The following is a 17,011-nucleotide window of genomic DNA, read 5'->3' on the forward strand; positions in this document are numbered from 1 at the left end:
GGCTACTGAATATTTTCACCAATACTACCCAGGATTATTAATTGAACAAATGTTGACCTTTTGTGACAATTTGCCCCAACAGTAGATCATGGCTGCAGTAAACAGACTATTGTAGGCTTTTCAGCTAAATTTAAAATGTAAAATTAGGTGTTAAACGATTTGTGAAACAATAACAATGAAAAAGGCAATGTACAAAAATATCAAAACATGGTTTTGGCCATAAAATATTGCAACTGATAAATTGTAAACATTTGACATTTAAAATGCATGTGACAACCTGCCCAGATAATAATGTGACCACATAACCCTACCTAAATCAATGAAAAATACCTTAGTGCTAAGAACAAAATCTGCTTCATTATAAAGCTGACCCTTCTCTGAATGCATTCGAGTGTGGTTTAGTTATGTGGTTTAACAAAAATATATTGAACTAGGTGTTTAAAAACCAACATAAAATACCTCTGCTGGAGAAAACACATATTTGCGCAATTGGACTTTTGACTCTAAATCTTATTGTTACTAAGATACAACCTTTCCCAGAGTGACAACTAGTGACAGACTGCATTTGAATGAGTGTGCATACTCACTTCATGCATCTGGAGTGCAGTTGGCAGCGTGCGATGGGAACTCGCACCACACAGGAGTGGAAGGCCACCAGCAGGGTGTGACTGGGTTTATCCAGGGTCAGAGAAAAAGGCTGCCGTGCCTGTATGGAGTCATCGCCACATCTAGACACACATTAAATCCATCAATACACTCTCTCATGAGCTTTCACTCCTCAGAACACATTTTACATTAACACTAATTAGCACCAATATCTACTGTACACGTTTACATATAAATGGCTATTGGTTGCTCAGCAACGTGGTGGGAGTGTGCTAAATGAAGACTCGTATACGGTATGGTACTGTGTAGCCATATGGCAACAATTTATTTTCTTTCATGTTCTCGCTTGTCAGAGAAGGCTACAACATAAAGCAGTTCTGAAAACAAAAGGTCTTTAACGTTTGCTGGGGTCACCCTTACAGGGTAGACACCTGCTAAAGTACTCGTCAAATCAAACACATTTTGGTATGTTTCTTGATGATTTTTATTGCATCTTTGCTGCAACTTTATCTAACAGAGTTTTATGGAAAATTAAGATAAGATAGATTCATTGGGATTTGGCAACTCTTCAAAAATGAAGTCATTACCCTTACTTAATTGAATTGTAGAATGTGTTTTTTTTATGTCTTCCTTGTTTCATTGAGCCAACATAATTTAGTTAAATTACCGTATGACAAATTAATGTATTAAGTTTACAAAGGTTTATTTAACAAATATTCTTATGTTGGTCCAACTTAATTTATTTTATTATTTATTAGTGCATGCCAGTGTAAGGACAGTGAAAATGTTGCTAGAGCTAAGCAGCACTCCAATCAAGAATCATTTGAAGTAAAATCCATCCTCAACTTAGCACTAGCGCCATTCTTCACCACAGCGGTAACCTCTAAAACTCCAGCAACAGTCAAAACAGACACTTTTTAAAATACCAATATAACAGAACATTACAACATGAACAAATCTCTTCCTATTCTCATCTTGCTCAAAAAATTCACTAAAATAACACTTAACACTAAAATAACACTTTCAACACTTGTTCTTCCAATCCAGTCCCATGCAGTGCATGCTGAGGAAGGGAACTGCCCTGTCCAGTTTAATCAATGCCACATTAACACTACAAAAAGCAAGGCCGGACTGGCCATAGGGAGAACCAGCCATGAAAAGGGGCCGAACGGGCAGCGATAAGCTGAAACAGGTAGCTGCATTATGCCGAACAGGGCCACGACTGGCTGAAGAGGGCCGCCAAATGGCACCGCGATATGCCAAAGGGGGCCGCGATATGCAGAACAGGACAGTGACACCACACTCAACTTTTGGCCTAATGCAAATTTGGAAATTTTATTGATAATAGCATTGAATTTATTCATATATTTGGAAGTGTTTACCATAATATATTTGCATTTACGCATAAATAGTCAATTATGATATGTATTTCTACTTTTCAGACAAAAATGAACCATGCCATTTGACAGCCAATCATTACAGAGGTTTCTCACAGTCATAAAGATATAGTAGCCAAAAAGGGGCAGAGAGGGTGTGGACATTGACAAGTAAAAAAAAAATCTAGACTAACATTATAAGTGGAAGTCAGAGGGATAAAATGCACAAAAAAATACAGTATAGCCCCATTATGATACAGGCATCTTGACACAGCACACTTACAGAAGTGTGAACATTTCCTTTACTATGCCGAAAACCACAGCAAAATGTTGAAGTCGTGGCCTAGTGGCCATGTACTCTGTCCTATTACTGTTCTCTCTCTCTGCTCAATAATTTACTATAAAAAGTGGCAAAAATCCCAAAATAAAATCCACACTAAAAGACTTTCAATCAGAGTTGGCCAGTTTCCAACTTGCATAAACTGTCAAGCAACTAATGGTGCATTACATTATTGCAAAATTTCAAATTAAATGATGACATTGGTACGTCAGCGAACTCTCCAGAACAGTAGTTCAAACAATATCAAACATCTACTCTAAACAATGATAAATACATTAAATGGCAAGAGATTGGGGAGTACCCTTTTCTGTTCCACCATGACAATATCCCTGTGCACAAAGCGAGGTCCATTTACTGAGTCTGGTGTGAAAGAACTTTTAAAATAAGGTGCCTGTTCTGAGACCAGTTTCCTTTAAAGTTCCATTCATTCAAAACACTGTCAGTTATAAGTCAGTAATTGATAGGCAACAAGGCAGCAAGTCAGCTGCCTACTTTAGGATGCAGCTCTTGACTGGTCAGACTGGATAGACTGTTGCTCTTCTATTTAAATGGAAGCACATCTCTGCAGCCTTGTTCCACCAACCAGTTGCTAAGGATGACCAACTCTCTATCAATGCCAATGGTTTTGATATGAAATGCTCAACGAGCACAAAATGTTTATGTTTTGGTGTCCACATACTTTTGTTCTTATAGTGTATCTATATGCCAAATGCAGGAATGTTTAAGTTGCGTTAGAGTCTGGATGTCATCCAGAGAACACCTGAGGTAAAACAAAAGGTTAGCCAAACTCAGTCATCTATTTTTTTTCAGGTGTGTGTGTGTTCCAAGAACTGTGTCCTGCTGAAAACCTTATCTCAACCACCACACAACTCGCCTTCATCTCCCAGCATGCATCTCTCTGAACCTCACTGTTCTCCCTACAGACAGGTAATGCCTTTCATCTTCAAAACACCAGCCATGGTTTCATCCAGCAGACTGCTACTGTTATGTTTACCCTGTCTTGTTTCACTGTTGCCCTCTTGTTTGCCATCTTGTCACTTTTGCACTTCTTAGTTTTCACTTTAGTCCCTTATGTAACTCCATAGTCCTCTGTTAGCGTTCGTGTTCCCTGTCATTGTTTTCACCTGCCCTCATTAGTTTGCCATTTGCTTCTGTTAATCACCTTATTATCTTGTTTGAGTTCTGTTCGTTCATTGGCCCCTTTTTCCCTTGTTTATGTATTTATACCCTGTGTCTTTGTTCAGTCTTCGTCTATCGTTGTTTGATGTTAACCTGGTGTATCTTTCCTTCCCGAGTCCCCTGTTTGTTCACATCGTGTTTAGTTTAACCATTCTATGTTCCTTTTCCCATCGTGGGTTTTTCCTTTGCGTTTACCTGTTTGTTTATTTAATAAAGTGCTAACTGCGTTTGGATCCGCATCTCCTCGTCTGCCTCGTTACTCAATCGTCACAGCTACACACACACACAGTAATACTGAAATAATCAGTGAAATCTGAAGTGGGATCGTTTGACCTTCTTCTGCGTTTGTAGGCATTTTCAAATGCACTGTGGCTTGCTTACAGATAAATCATAGATTTATCTTTTCCATTGCATTTGATGTTGGATATATTGTATTAATGTCCGTTTTTATTATTCACATTTATTGTACGTTTTTATTCCATAGCAAAATGTCAATGAAAGCAAACAACAATTGGGCACTGCTATGATCAAACAAATTTAAAGAAATAAAATAAATAAAATCTGGAAGCAGAAAAGGAATGTAAAGACCAAAGCTCACAAATCCAAATTAATTTCCACTCCTTATATTTTAAAGATATTGGGAAGTCCATTATGGTTGCAAAATGTATTTGTATTGGTTGATACTGTACTACTGACAGCTATTTTTCAAAATGACAACACATAATTTAAATTAATTTAAACCAATTGAACACTGTTCACAATATTCTACAGTGTCATTTAAGAGTTAAACGTCTGGCGCACGAGTCATGTGACACAACATCACGGTGTCCACTTCCATGTAGTGCTTCTATGACCGCAGAGCCCAACAAAAGTGCCTCTATGTCTTTACGTCTTTTCATTAAAACCTACTTAGATATAAAGAGTAGCGTCTCTAGTGTCGTTCGATATGCCGCTTTAAAATATCCATTCATTTTTCACGTGTCAGCGTGCTGATAAACATGATGTCCACTTACGTGAACAAATAAATAGAAATATGCCATACACTTAATTTATGACTCTTAAACTGGTTTTAAGGAGAATTCCCACCTCTCTTGGTTGTAGCCCTCCAGCTCTTCCAAAAATATGTTGCTGTTGGAATATGGGTTCTCCGAGCTGGTTGTGATGAGGAACTTGAGAACAGTTCCTCTGGTGGATCCAAGGAACACCACGGTCCGGTTCCGATGGGGGCCTGCCTGAGTGTCCACCACCATCGTGTTCAACTGGTACCTTAAAAATGAGGGGCAAAAATCAAGAAGCACCATTTTATAGAAGTCTATTGCTTTTATAAAACATCAGCAACAACAATATCATAAAGAGTCCAATGTTAAATATTTAATACGTTTTCATTATATTAACAGTTTCTTCTCTAAGTAATATATAATAGTTGATAAGCCGCAGAAGTGCACACAGTATATCAACTTGGAATACAAAGTGGCTCTTCCAAGCCGGATCAGTTTAAACAATGTTTTTCCCATTCTTGGTGTATTTTTAAATACAACCTAAGGAATAATGAAATAGGGATGTAAGAGATTAAAGTTGTAAATATTATCTCTGTTGAGACTCGCAAAGATTAGGATTACTTTTTATTTGATAAACTTAAAAAGGATTATTTGGATTAAAGCAGGCATGCACTGAGTAGTGTCACCAAAATCACTGACGGCTTACATAAAGTTTTCCTCTCTGTGTATTTTGAAAAAAACTGGCTAGGCTGATTCTATTTTTCTTCAAGCCATTTACTAACGCTTATTAAAGATGAATATAGAGCCAAAATGCTCTGTCATTGATTCTGAACAAAATGTGAAAATATTTTTTCTCAAGACAACTACAGTGCCACTCTCCTATGATAATTTACCTCTCATTATTTGAAGGGGCCTTGTGGCCATTTCAATACAATTCTAAAAAGACAGATGATTTATAGATAAGTTTTCTGAAAGGAGAATTTTTTTTTTTTTCACATTTACTCACTCAAGTCTGAAGGCCTCAGGCAATTTGCTCTAGACAGAAGCACTTCTGGGGTTCAGATTTATATTTTAACTTTATTTCTCTAACCATGAGAAAGACTGCAGGAACACTAAGTAAAATAATCACATACTGATGTCCACGGAGTAAAGTGTGCTAACATTAGCTCTACTAGCGCAGAGCTTAGGCTTTGTTTCAAGATTTCTCACCCAATTTCAGACTAAGCAACAGGACTTTGAGGCCTCAAGAGTTATGTCTCACCTTTTCAATTCTCAAAAACACACTTCATTAATCAAGCACTTCTGGTTTTACTGATATTTCATTCTAACACCTTGGGTTTTTGTGCTTAGTATATTTCTTACCGCACCATGGTCTTGACTATCCAGGGTCTATGTCCCAGCAAGGGGACCGCCTCATCCATCAGAGGATGTGTCTTGATGAAATTCAGCACTTCATCTGGAAGGGTGTTGGAGGAACTGAATCTCGAACCCTGGACAGCACAACCTCCAGGCCTAGGAACATAAAAGATCCACAATAGATATGAAAACGTGCCAAACTGAAGGCTTCGCCAAATTCGCAAAACACTGTGGTGGTCATTGCACAAATGTGTTTTGAATCAAGTGAGTTTAAGAGTTTAGAGCTATGGGTCTAGTAGTCTTCCAGCTTTGATTCTCACCAGCAGGACTCTTAGGCTTCATGCCTAAGCAGACAACCACCAGGAATTTTTTACATCAATTATATTTTTTGGAATGAGGGATCTGTATGATTGTACATGCACCTACTGTATTAGGGGGTCATGACTTTGGGCAAAAACTGTAAAATCTCCACCAGCTAAATATTCTCACAATTATTGGCAAGGAAGATGACCTACATGTTTAATATGGGCACAGACAGGCAGACAGACAGAGAGAGATTGATTGATTGATTGATTGATTGATTGATTGATTGATTGATTGAACAATACATTGAATGACAGTTAGAATGAATGAGGCTAGATAGAACGAACGAACAATAGATATATAAAATAAACAAATGCTGGAAAAACAAACAATAGAGAAACATATGAACAATACAACAAACAACAGTTAGATGAGCGAACAAACTGACAACAAATGATCGATAAAAAAACTAATGATAGAATGATCGTAAGAACGAACAATAGATCGATACCATGTATGAACGCTAGAAATAATGCACAACAGATTGCACAAATAGAACAAACTGATATAAGGTTAACAGATTTGGGAACAGGACAGAAGTTTTATACTTGGTGTTAGTCACCGATGAGTACCTGGGTTTTGGTACCAGTTCGTCAGGTACTGGTGTCCATATGGACTCTGGCGATTTCTGCTCCTTGAATCTTCCCTCAAACACACGTGCCAGCTGCTGCATGTCAAATGCACACACTGCCGAGCCGGGGATGCTGGGTAAAATTACAGAGTAACAACAGCATCAAGACTTGCCAGTGATACACACACACACGCACATACACACACATGCACACACTTTCATAAGTACACTCACACTGTCACTATGGGCCCAAGCCAAATTGATGTGTCAAAACAGAACTATTCTTTTTCCAGAGCAGACAGACTCATCGACCAATCTGCCTCAACTGTGTCTCATTATAGAGTGTCTCAACAGCCACTCACATCACATTAATAAACTCAGGTTGATGAAAAAGCAAGTCTCCACTAAATACTGCAAATTATGTCATCATTCTTACATAAATCTAACTAGTAAAACAGACAGAAATAAGAAAATTGTTGTACAGTAAGTATAGAGCTATAAAATGAACAAGTAGCATCACTCTGGTCATTTGGTCTGGAAAGAATTTGATATGAAATCTTTTCATTCATGTAGAAATCTCTGAATTTTGATTGCAGACTTTGGCATCATGGGATATCTGAGCACAGTTTGTGACTTGGTTGAGATATTTATTTCAATTCAATTTCCACTTTATTGTTGGAATCTCTTCCAAAAATTGTCTCGCATCCCACAGTGTTTACTGTCTCACATTAATTCACATCAATACACATCCACATCAAATTATAATCACAATACAATAAACACCACTTGATACAAAACCAACATTATGCAACTTTTCTAAAACATTTCAGGATAGAGTCACAGAAATGTTACCACTTAAACACTATTGCTATACACTCGTTGGTATAATTTTAAATACACAATTATTAGGAATCCAAAGCAAACTGAAAAGGTTTTCAAACAAAAAGAGTCTGATGCTTGATGCACATGAAGACAAAGAACATCATATATCAGACAGGCACAGGAGCGGAAACTGTCAAATAAACAGACAGGACCTGGGAAAGAGAACAGACTGTTCATGTACAGCCCATTGGTGCGTGAGTGTGTGGTGAGGTAGAGAATGTGTTCTGGTCTGCAGGTGTTCACCATGTGTTATTCAAACAATGGGGGATGAAATGGACAGTTGAGGAAACCTCGATCCCCTTTTGTCCAGATTTCAGTTCTCAGACAAAACAAGACAAAAAAAATCATGTCTTTGATTGAAACATGTATTTTTCATTTGAGAACATTTTATGGCAGTCCACAACCATGTGCAACATACGAAATGATCTATTCCGGTGTGGGTCAATTGCACTGACAAAGAACTCAAAGTGATTATTTTGAGGGGGAAAAAGGCAAAACTGTTAAATTGATCATTTCAAAATACGCCTATTGTTCTTCTTTCCGTAAAATGTGCTGAAATGAAATGTGTAAAAGGATTAATGGAAAGGAGGAGGCGAGATCCGGCTTGACAATATATATCATATTTTAATAAGAAATTAAACAAAAAGACAAACACACAAAGGTGTCCGACAGCAGTCCGTAAATCTCTCTCTCTGTCCCACTGCAGTCTCCAGTTGGCCTTTATCCCTCTCTGAGGCTTGATTACCCTGGTTAAGGACCGGGTGTGTGGAATCATGACCCGCCCCCGCCCTCCACCCTGTCACATTCCTCCCTCCTTCTCTCAGGCCGGGGAGCCCCCGGCATGACGTACACTCCCCCCCCTTCCCTGGGGAGGGGCGTGCCTAACACCCCGTCTGCCGCCAGGTCATCCCCATCTACCTGGATGAGGGAGGGGACAAGGGGAGGGAAACAAAAAAAAAGTGGCACCTACACCCGTAACGGCGATCGTGCCAAATTAACAAAACTTTTTAAAAAAGAGAGGGAAAGGTCAACATGGAGCAGCAGTGGGAGAGAGAGAGAGAGAAAAAAAACACTCACTCGCTGGTTCTCCGATATGCCGTAGCTTGGTCCTCAGCCACTCCTCGAACCTCCAGCGGACGACAGCCGTGCCTCCCCGGATGGATTGTAGGCAGTCTTCTGGCCCCTGGCAGATGGAATGCCCCGCCGCATTCACGGGAAACAGAAGGGGTCTCCTCCGCCCCTGGCAGCGGTTCTCCCGCTCCAGGCGGTCGGCCAGGAGCCCCACCCCTCTCGTGGTCGGCGCTCTCATTCCCCGCCTTGTTTCAGCACCTGTAGGGGCTCCTCCACCCCTGGCAGCAGCCCTGACCATTCCAAGCAGTCAGTTAGGAGCCCCTTCTCCCTTTGCGGTCAGCGGCCATTCATCCGCTCTCAGGAGGCCGGGCTCCTCCATCCTCTGGAGGATGGCCGCAGATGCTCCGTTGGGAGGGATGGTAGTTGCGAGGAATCTACTACGCCGCATCCCTCCTCCTTCCCAGATTTTGGCACCAGTGTAAAGGGATTAATGGAAAGGAGCAGGCGAGAACCGGCTTGACAATATAAATAATATTTTAAGAAGAAACTTAAACAAAAAGACAAACACGCAAAGGCATCGGACAGCCGTCCGTAAATCTCTCTCTCTCTATCCCACTGCAGTCTCCAGTTGGCCTTTATCCCTCTCTGAGGCTTGATTAGCCTGATTAGGGGCCGGGTGTGTGGAATCACGACCCGGCCCTGCCCTCCGCCCTGTCACAAAATGTTAGACATTTTTAAAGACCAAGGATAGGAAGTTATCAAACTCCCAAACATTTGATACAGTAACTTTAAAAAGGCCCATGGTGTGGGCTTTAAGATGCACTAGGATTTATGGTGGCATGTATGGGCTTAGATGTGTTACATAAAAGTTTATCTAATATCTAAAAACATACATTATCTAATAATACTTACCATAAGAATATAAGATTTAGGACTTCTTTGTGTGAGAAAAAAAAGAAGAAGCTTAAACTGATAGACTGGTCTCTCATCCTCTGTTGTAAGGACAAATTTGGCTGGTTTTGTGTGAAGTCCAGCTGGAATATGGAAGAGATGACTTGTCTGCACTCCTCACCTGACACTAAACTTGCTGAGACAACTCTGGCCAAAATGTGACCAATACTGGGCCAACACTAGATCAAAGACTGGGAAACACTCATCTGTCAAACCTTGTTGTCCGTGAATGATGGTGTTGTGCTTAATCCAAGCTCCAGTATATATCCCACAACATTAGAGGTAACTGTTTGTAATTCCTGATCAAAATGCCTTTCTCTTTATCCTGAAGCAGGTTAGACAAATACATAATTTATTTGTTCTTCAATGAGGATAATATGATTCATATTTTCAATATAGTTTGTCTGAATATTACATTGACAACAACACAGTAACTATCTACTGTGAAGCCTAAAATAAGAATTAAACACCTTATATGATTCAAATAGTTTCATCGTTAAATATAATAATAATGTATTACAGTATTTAACACTAAGAGCACAAAATTCCACAAAGGTTTGCTATGTATAGTAATTTACAAAATGTATGCTATAGCTTAGCAGGCTAATCGGTTTTCTTGCTAACTAAAAAGACAAAGAAATGTAACATTTGTCTCATTTGTATATAGATCACTGGTGTATAGATGGGTCATGTTCAAAACCGAATGATGCTGTATACTGGTGTGGTTATGCATAACTGAACTTCCAAATCGTATTATCGAAGCATACTCACTTCCATACAAATCTGCACAAACAGGCGTTTGCATTGATTAGAGCATGCCAATTTGCCAAAGACAAATCAATCAATATATACTTAGACTCAAAATACTCATACGGGGTGGTACACGATTTTGCTCGTATGTGGGAAGAAAGAGATTTTAAGAGAGCAGAGGACAAGCCGATATTCCATCATAACCTAGTAGCAGAGCTTCTGAGAGCTGCCAGCTAAACTAGCTGTACTAAAAGTCACAGGACACATGACAGGAGTGTCTGAGGTGACAAAAAGTGAAACGTCTAGGTTACTGTTGTAACCCCTGTTCCCTGATGGAGGGAACGAGAAGTTGTGTTGATGTAGTGACACTAGGGGTCTCTCTTGAGAGCCTTGGTTGCCTCTGAACTTGAGAAAAGGCCAATGAAAAATTGGCAAACAGAATTAGCATGTACCTCCCCTGGACATACTGGTATAAAGGAGGGCGCAATACAGCTGTTCGTTCAGGTTTTGCACCGAGGAGCCGAGAATAAGCTGTTAATCTTTTACAGTGGTTGGTACAGTGTTGTGGCAAGGGGGATACCATGTCTCGTTCCCTCTATCAGGGAACGGGGGTTACAAAAGTAACCTAGACGTTCCCCTTCTGTCACTCACTCGACGTTATGCCAATGTAGTGACACTAGGGGTCCCTATCCAATAATGCCACAACACTGAACCGTGTTTAACGTAAACTGCTGATGCAGGTGCAAGCAAGATGTTGCATGCCAAAGGAACAGACTGCATCAGGCTGCACGTAACCTTCCCCAACAACCCATAAGACATCATATACATTTTAGGTTGCCAGCATCCCTGAGGGGGGGAATAAGCGACGTGACAAGCATGGGAGCAGGCCGCACCAGTTCCGGCCTTTTCTCTCTCTATGTTTTCTCTCCATAGAGTGTTAGATGCAGCTGGGGCCATCTAACGCTATCACATGCATCAGGGAAGGTGTTCTATTCTAATCCTATTCTTTCAAGGAGAAAAGACCCTGTGGAGACCACATCCAGCCCAGGCTGGGGAGGTCAGCGTGTGGCAAATACATCACATGGGCTTACAAGCCACACATGGAAGAGGCGTGGTGGTAGGTTCTGCCTTGTTAGGAAGGAGCTCTACAAACACAGCGACTGGGGACAGAGGGAACTGCCCAAGGGAGACGCCGGTCCACCGACAGGGGGACCGTACTGCGGAAAATACGACACAGGGGGTTACCGTGATAACCGACACATGCGGAGCACCTATTCCAGTACAGAGTAATTAGTACCCGTCGTGGGTCTGGTCGGGAAATCCTCCGAGGGCTAGGGAGGAAGGACATCCAGGGAGCGCAAGTTTGTGGGCTCACCTGGGAGTAAGGGCACACGTGTTCACCTCAGAGGAGGGGAAAGGCGCTATGCGCAAGTGGTACACCCGGTCAGCTGTTCTGTATTACCGAGTTCTACGTGCTCAGACCTGACAAAACGGGATGAGTCCGACTCAACCCAGAGATTATAAAATATCGCAAAGGTATTGGGTGTTGCCTAGCCCGCCGCTCTGCAGATGTCTGCTAGAGAGGTGCCATTGGCCAGTGTCCACGAGGATGCCACACTCTTCGTAGATTGTGCTCAAACCCGCAAGGGGGCAGGCACGGCCTGGGTCTGATAGGCCAATGCAATGGAGTTGACGACCCAGTGGGCAAGCCTCAGTTTGGAGACAGCGGTCCCTTTCTGCTGTCCGCCAAAGCAAACAAAGAGCTGCTCAGAAAGTCTAAAGCTCCGTGTGCAGTCCAAATAAGTGCACAAAGCACGCACAGCAACTATAAGGCTGGGTCTGCGCTTGCAGGTTCACTACCTGGTCCCTGAAGGGGATGCAAATCGCTTATGGGTCCAAGAGGGTAGGATTGACTTTGACGGGGGCTAGAATTTGGCACTACACTAGATACAGTACCGTAATTTCCGGACTATAAGCAGCAACGTTTTTCCCACGCTTTGAACCTCGTGGCTTATACAATGACGTGGCTAATATATGGATTTTTCCCGCTTTCAAATTTTATAAAATAAATAAATAAATAAATAACATTCTGTGAGTTTTTTGGCGGCGTGAAGCTTTCATTAGACCAATGAAATTGCCGAACGGGTTAAGGTCAAAACAACTTTTTTGTTTACTGTTTAGATTAAATCGAGCGCACTCAAACTTCCCATCATTCTGATTACGGTAGTAATTTTGTCACCCTCACCATGGCAAAGACATGGAGAAACGCATATGATGCTGTTTTCAAGTTGAAGGCGATTGATCTGGCTGTTGGAAAAGGAAATAGAGCTGCTGCACGGGAGCTTGGTCTTAATGAGTCGATGATAAGACGTTGGAAACAGCAGCGTGAGGAATTGACAACTAAATCTGAGGCTATACTCCGACACCGAAGGAGATGACTTCAGTGGTTTCAGTGCACAAGAGGAGGAAGATAGTGACCAATTACTTTCTTGGTAGGCTACTGTTTACTGCAAATGTTTTATTACAAGCCGTGTGTGGCAGCGGGGGCGTGGTCAAGCGCCCGTCCGGGAGAGAAAAGCTGTAAGGAGCTTACACCTGCGCTAAATTATGTCTAACACCGGTGTCTAATTTCAAGTGCCCTGCTTCACGTGTCCTTCTTGGGAAAACTGTCACACGGGCACCAGTGTGACAGTTTTCAGCAGGGCACTTGACGTTCCAGGTAAGGCTTTTAATGGCCACAGCAAGTTTTACAATCAATTTTATAAAGTTTCTCAATTCTTCTATGCACCAACACTAGACTGACGTGTGTCACTCTCTCAGCTCTGTGGCTGCTGCCTTTTTATGCCGCTCTCCCCATGCTTACTGAAATTAGACACCGGTGTTAGACATAATTTAGCTCAGGTGTAAGAGCCCTTACCGCTTTTCTCTCCCGGACGGGCGCTTGACTACGCCCCCGCTGCCACACCGTGTTTCATTATTTTTGTTACAAGCCGTGTTTCGTTAAAGCCTGAGTAAAGTTAATTTGTTTCAATGTACCGGTAGGCACCTGCGGCTTATAGACAGGTGCGGCTTATTTATGTTCAAAATAATATTTTATTTAAAAATCAGTGGGTGCGGCTTATATTCAGGTGCGCTCAATAGTCCGGAAATTACGGTACATCACCCTGTGAGTGCAAATGACAGAACAGATGAGCCCTCACACTTCCTGCATAGTGTCTAGATGAAAAAAGAGAACCTGATAAGAATCAGCCCATTCAGATATAATGAGGACTGCTCATTCAATTGTAATCATTCCATTTCTGCTAAATTGTGTTGCAATATTGCCCACTAATTATATGGTAAGACAGACAGGGCCTGATCTGTTAAAGATGGGCTATTCGCTAAAGTCAGTTGGAGTAATTGAAGGGCTTTGGGAATTAAAGGTCTTATTTGGAAAATGGGAACAGATTGGTGGCATGAATGTGGCATTGTGCATGGTGCTAATGGACTGATTTGGAGGTCAGTTTGAGCTTGCCACCTGCCTCCATTATGGAGGGCATCCGTGCCAAAGATTACACAGAGTTAACAGTGATGTCTTGGATGGCAGATTTCTCTATCTCTCTCCCTCACCACCTCATGCGATCTTGTATACTATTATCTTAGTATATCAACCATATAATTATCTCAACAATTTAAAAGAAGGGACAAACAACACAAACTGTAGACTGTCAAACTGAAATAACAATAGACTGTCACTATTACTATTGGTCCTTCTTTAAAGGTTAGTTCACCCAAAAATGCAATTCTGTCATTATTTGTCACTCACATTGTGTTCTTATTTCTTTCATAGAATTAAAGGAAATGTTAGGAAGTATGCTTGTCTCAGTCAATTTAATTGCATCATCTGACCATACAATGAAAGTGAATGGTGACTGAGGCTGAGGCTGTCATTCTGCCAAACATCTCCTGTTGTGTTTCACGAAAGAATGTAAGTAGTACGGGATAAGAACAAAAAAGCTTATGGAAGAATACATTTTTTTTTAGTGATCTTTCTTTTTAAGCTGTCATTGGAGAAAGTATTTAAAGGGATAGTTCACCAAAAAATTAAAATTCTCTCATCCTTTACTCAAACTTATGTCATCCCAGATGTGTATGACTTTCTTTCTTCTGCAGAACACAAACAAAGATTTTTAGAAAAATATCTCAGCTCTGTTGGTCCATTCATTGCAAGTAAACAGTGGCTTTTACTAGTGAAGCTCCATAAAGCCAGCATAAAAGTAATCCAGTGGTTAAATTCATAGCTTTAAAAGTGCTAATTCCTTTATTCTATCAATCTACACTCTCAACAGCCACCCTATCCGCATTCACGAGATGACCCAGTTATTCTTCTTCTTCTGTCTTTTAGCAATTCACATTCTTTGTGCATACCGCCACCTACTAGGCAGGGAGGAGAAACAACGAAAAAAGGGAGGGATGAAGCAATTGAAAATAATAAATGAATCATATTTGTACAACAGCCCAGTAGGTGGCGATATACACGAAGAATGCAAATCGGCAAAAAACAGAAGAACTCTCATGAACGTGCATAGGAGGGCTGTTTGAAAGTAGATTTATAGTAAAAAATTACTTGAATATTTTTCTATTTTGAACCCAGACCTATCATATCATGAGACATGGATTAAACCACTGGAGTCTTATGGATTAATTTTATTCTGCATTAATGTGCTTTTTGGAGCTTCAAAGTTCTGGCCACCATTCACTTGCATTGAGCTGAGATATTCTTCTAAAATCTTCTTTGTGTTCAGCAGGAGAAAGAAAGTCATACACATCTGGGATGACATAAAGAGTGAGGAAAACATGAGAAATTTTCATTTTTGGGTGAACTATCCTTTTACACACGCGCGCACGTACGCACACACAAGTAATTCACACTTCAGCTATAAGGTTAGGGATCTGAACAAAAAAATTGAATGGGTGAAAAAATCCTTGGATTTCCAATAATTAAACTGACGAGTAGAGCCCTATGATTCCTGCAATGCAGAAAATGCAGACAGAATAGCAGAAATTTAGTCATAAAAATGTACCTTTTTAAGTAAAACACAGGAATTCCACAGAATTTGACAAATACTGTATATATAAAAATTATTTCAAGAGGCCCTAAACGAGCAACCCGATCCACTATCTTTTGACATGGGCCAGTAGGCAACCACCTAGAATACGCTAAATACCCTAGCAACCACCCAGAACACCCTGGCGTCCACATAGCAACACACTAAACCCCCTCAGATCACTTTAGCAGCCATAAAACCCCTCTTCACAGCCTAATATCATGACATTGAGTTTTGCCAGGTCAAGCACCACTCTTATTTTCTTCTAAATAAATGTTGTTTTTATCTGTGTTGTTGTTTGGTAACATTGTAAAGCAAGATGGGCAGATAAGTAGGGTTTAAATGTGAGCCATTCTGCGAACATCTCTACAGCCAATAAACTGTCAGAACTTTGTGGCATACAACTCTAATCCAGCCAATGAGCTGTCAGATGCAGTGATATACAGCCTTGTAAACCTCGAGCTGGACAAATGAGCTTTATATTCTCCCTCTCCCTCTCTCTGTTCACCTATCGTCCACTAATTTAAAGGCATCCTGGCATGGTGCCTGTGTAACTGCAGCCCAGTGGGTCTAAAGTGGACAGGCCAAAATCACCTCATCACACAAAGCTCTGCGGCAAAGCCACTCACGTCTGTTTGAGACAAGACACCACAAAGGGTTTGAGAAAAATAGGCACAGCGGAAAGCAGAAGTTCATGCTGGTTGTACTTTGGTGCAGAAACTCAAACATTAATCTAAGACATATAACATGCCCGGATCACAGCAGACAAGAGCCCTCCCTTCAGACGTTATAGAACTACTGTGAAAAATGCTGCATTTTATTAAAAAACTCCAAATATGCATCTATAAAATGGATACTTCAAACTCTTTAAGAGGTAGTTCACCCAAAAATGAAAATTCTGTTATCATTTACATGCTCTGATGTTGTTCTAAACCCATATTACTTTTTTTATACTGTGAAGCACAAAAGATATTAGGCAGAATGACAGCCTCAGTCCATATTCACTTTCACTGTTTGGAAAAAAGATGCAATGATAGCGAATTGTGACTGTGACTAACAAATTGCATCTCCTTTTGTGTCCACAGAAAAAAAGAAAGCCAATGAATCAATAATAGTGCACCAATGCACTGCTACATTGTTCATCGATTGTCAGTAGAAATCGACCATTAGTGGTTTTTAATGACCTGTAAGACACTGATAATATGATTTTTGTGTTAAAGTGCCTGATAATGGATATGCATAGCCAATTTTTACTTCTTGTTTTAATTCTGCTTTTAGGCACTTTTAACAACTTAATTATTTATTACTAAACTCTGGCAAACTGCTTTACAAAATTAATATTGTGCAAATTCAACAAATTATTAATTAGATTTAGTTTCAATATACACTGTTAAAAAACCCTCACTTAATTATTTTTTTAAATGTAAAGTAAATTGTGTCTATTGTAACTTTATCGATTAACCCGATTTTGAAGAACCCTA

At 40.5% G+C, this 17,011-nt stretch overlaps 1 protein-coding gene across 1 annotated transcript in view; it reads right to left on the bottom strand.

Moving 5' to 3' along the window:
* LOC127645083 (semaphorin-6B-like) overlaps positions 1 to 17,011 on the bottom strand; it is a 151,929-nt gene that overhangs the window by 13,463 nt on the left and 121,455 nt on the right. Inside the window, exons 11-14 of the mRNA XM_052128602.1 lie at positions 6,791 to 6,922; positions 5,862 to 6,011; positions 4,588 to 4,767; positions 588 to 728 (exon numbers count right to left, since the gene is read on the bottom strand). Coding sequence (XP_051984562.1) covers positions 588 to 728; positions 4,588 to 4,767; positions 5,862 to 6,011; positions 6,791 to 6,922 — 603 coding nt within the window. The remainder of the gene's footprint in view (positions 1 to 587; positions 729 to 4,587; positions 4,768 to 5,861; positions 6,012 to 6,790; positions 6,923 to 17,011) is intronic.

The sequence above is a fragment of the Xyrauchen texanus genome, chromosome 6 (genome assembly GCF_025860055.1).
Source record: "Xyrauchen texanus isolate HMW12.3.18 chromosome 6, RBS_HiC_50CHRs, whole genome shotgun sequence".
Lineage (NCBI taxonomy): Eukaryota > Metazoa > Chordata > Actinopteri > Cypriniformes > Catostomidae > Xyrauchen > Xyrauchen texanus.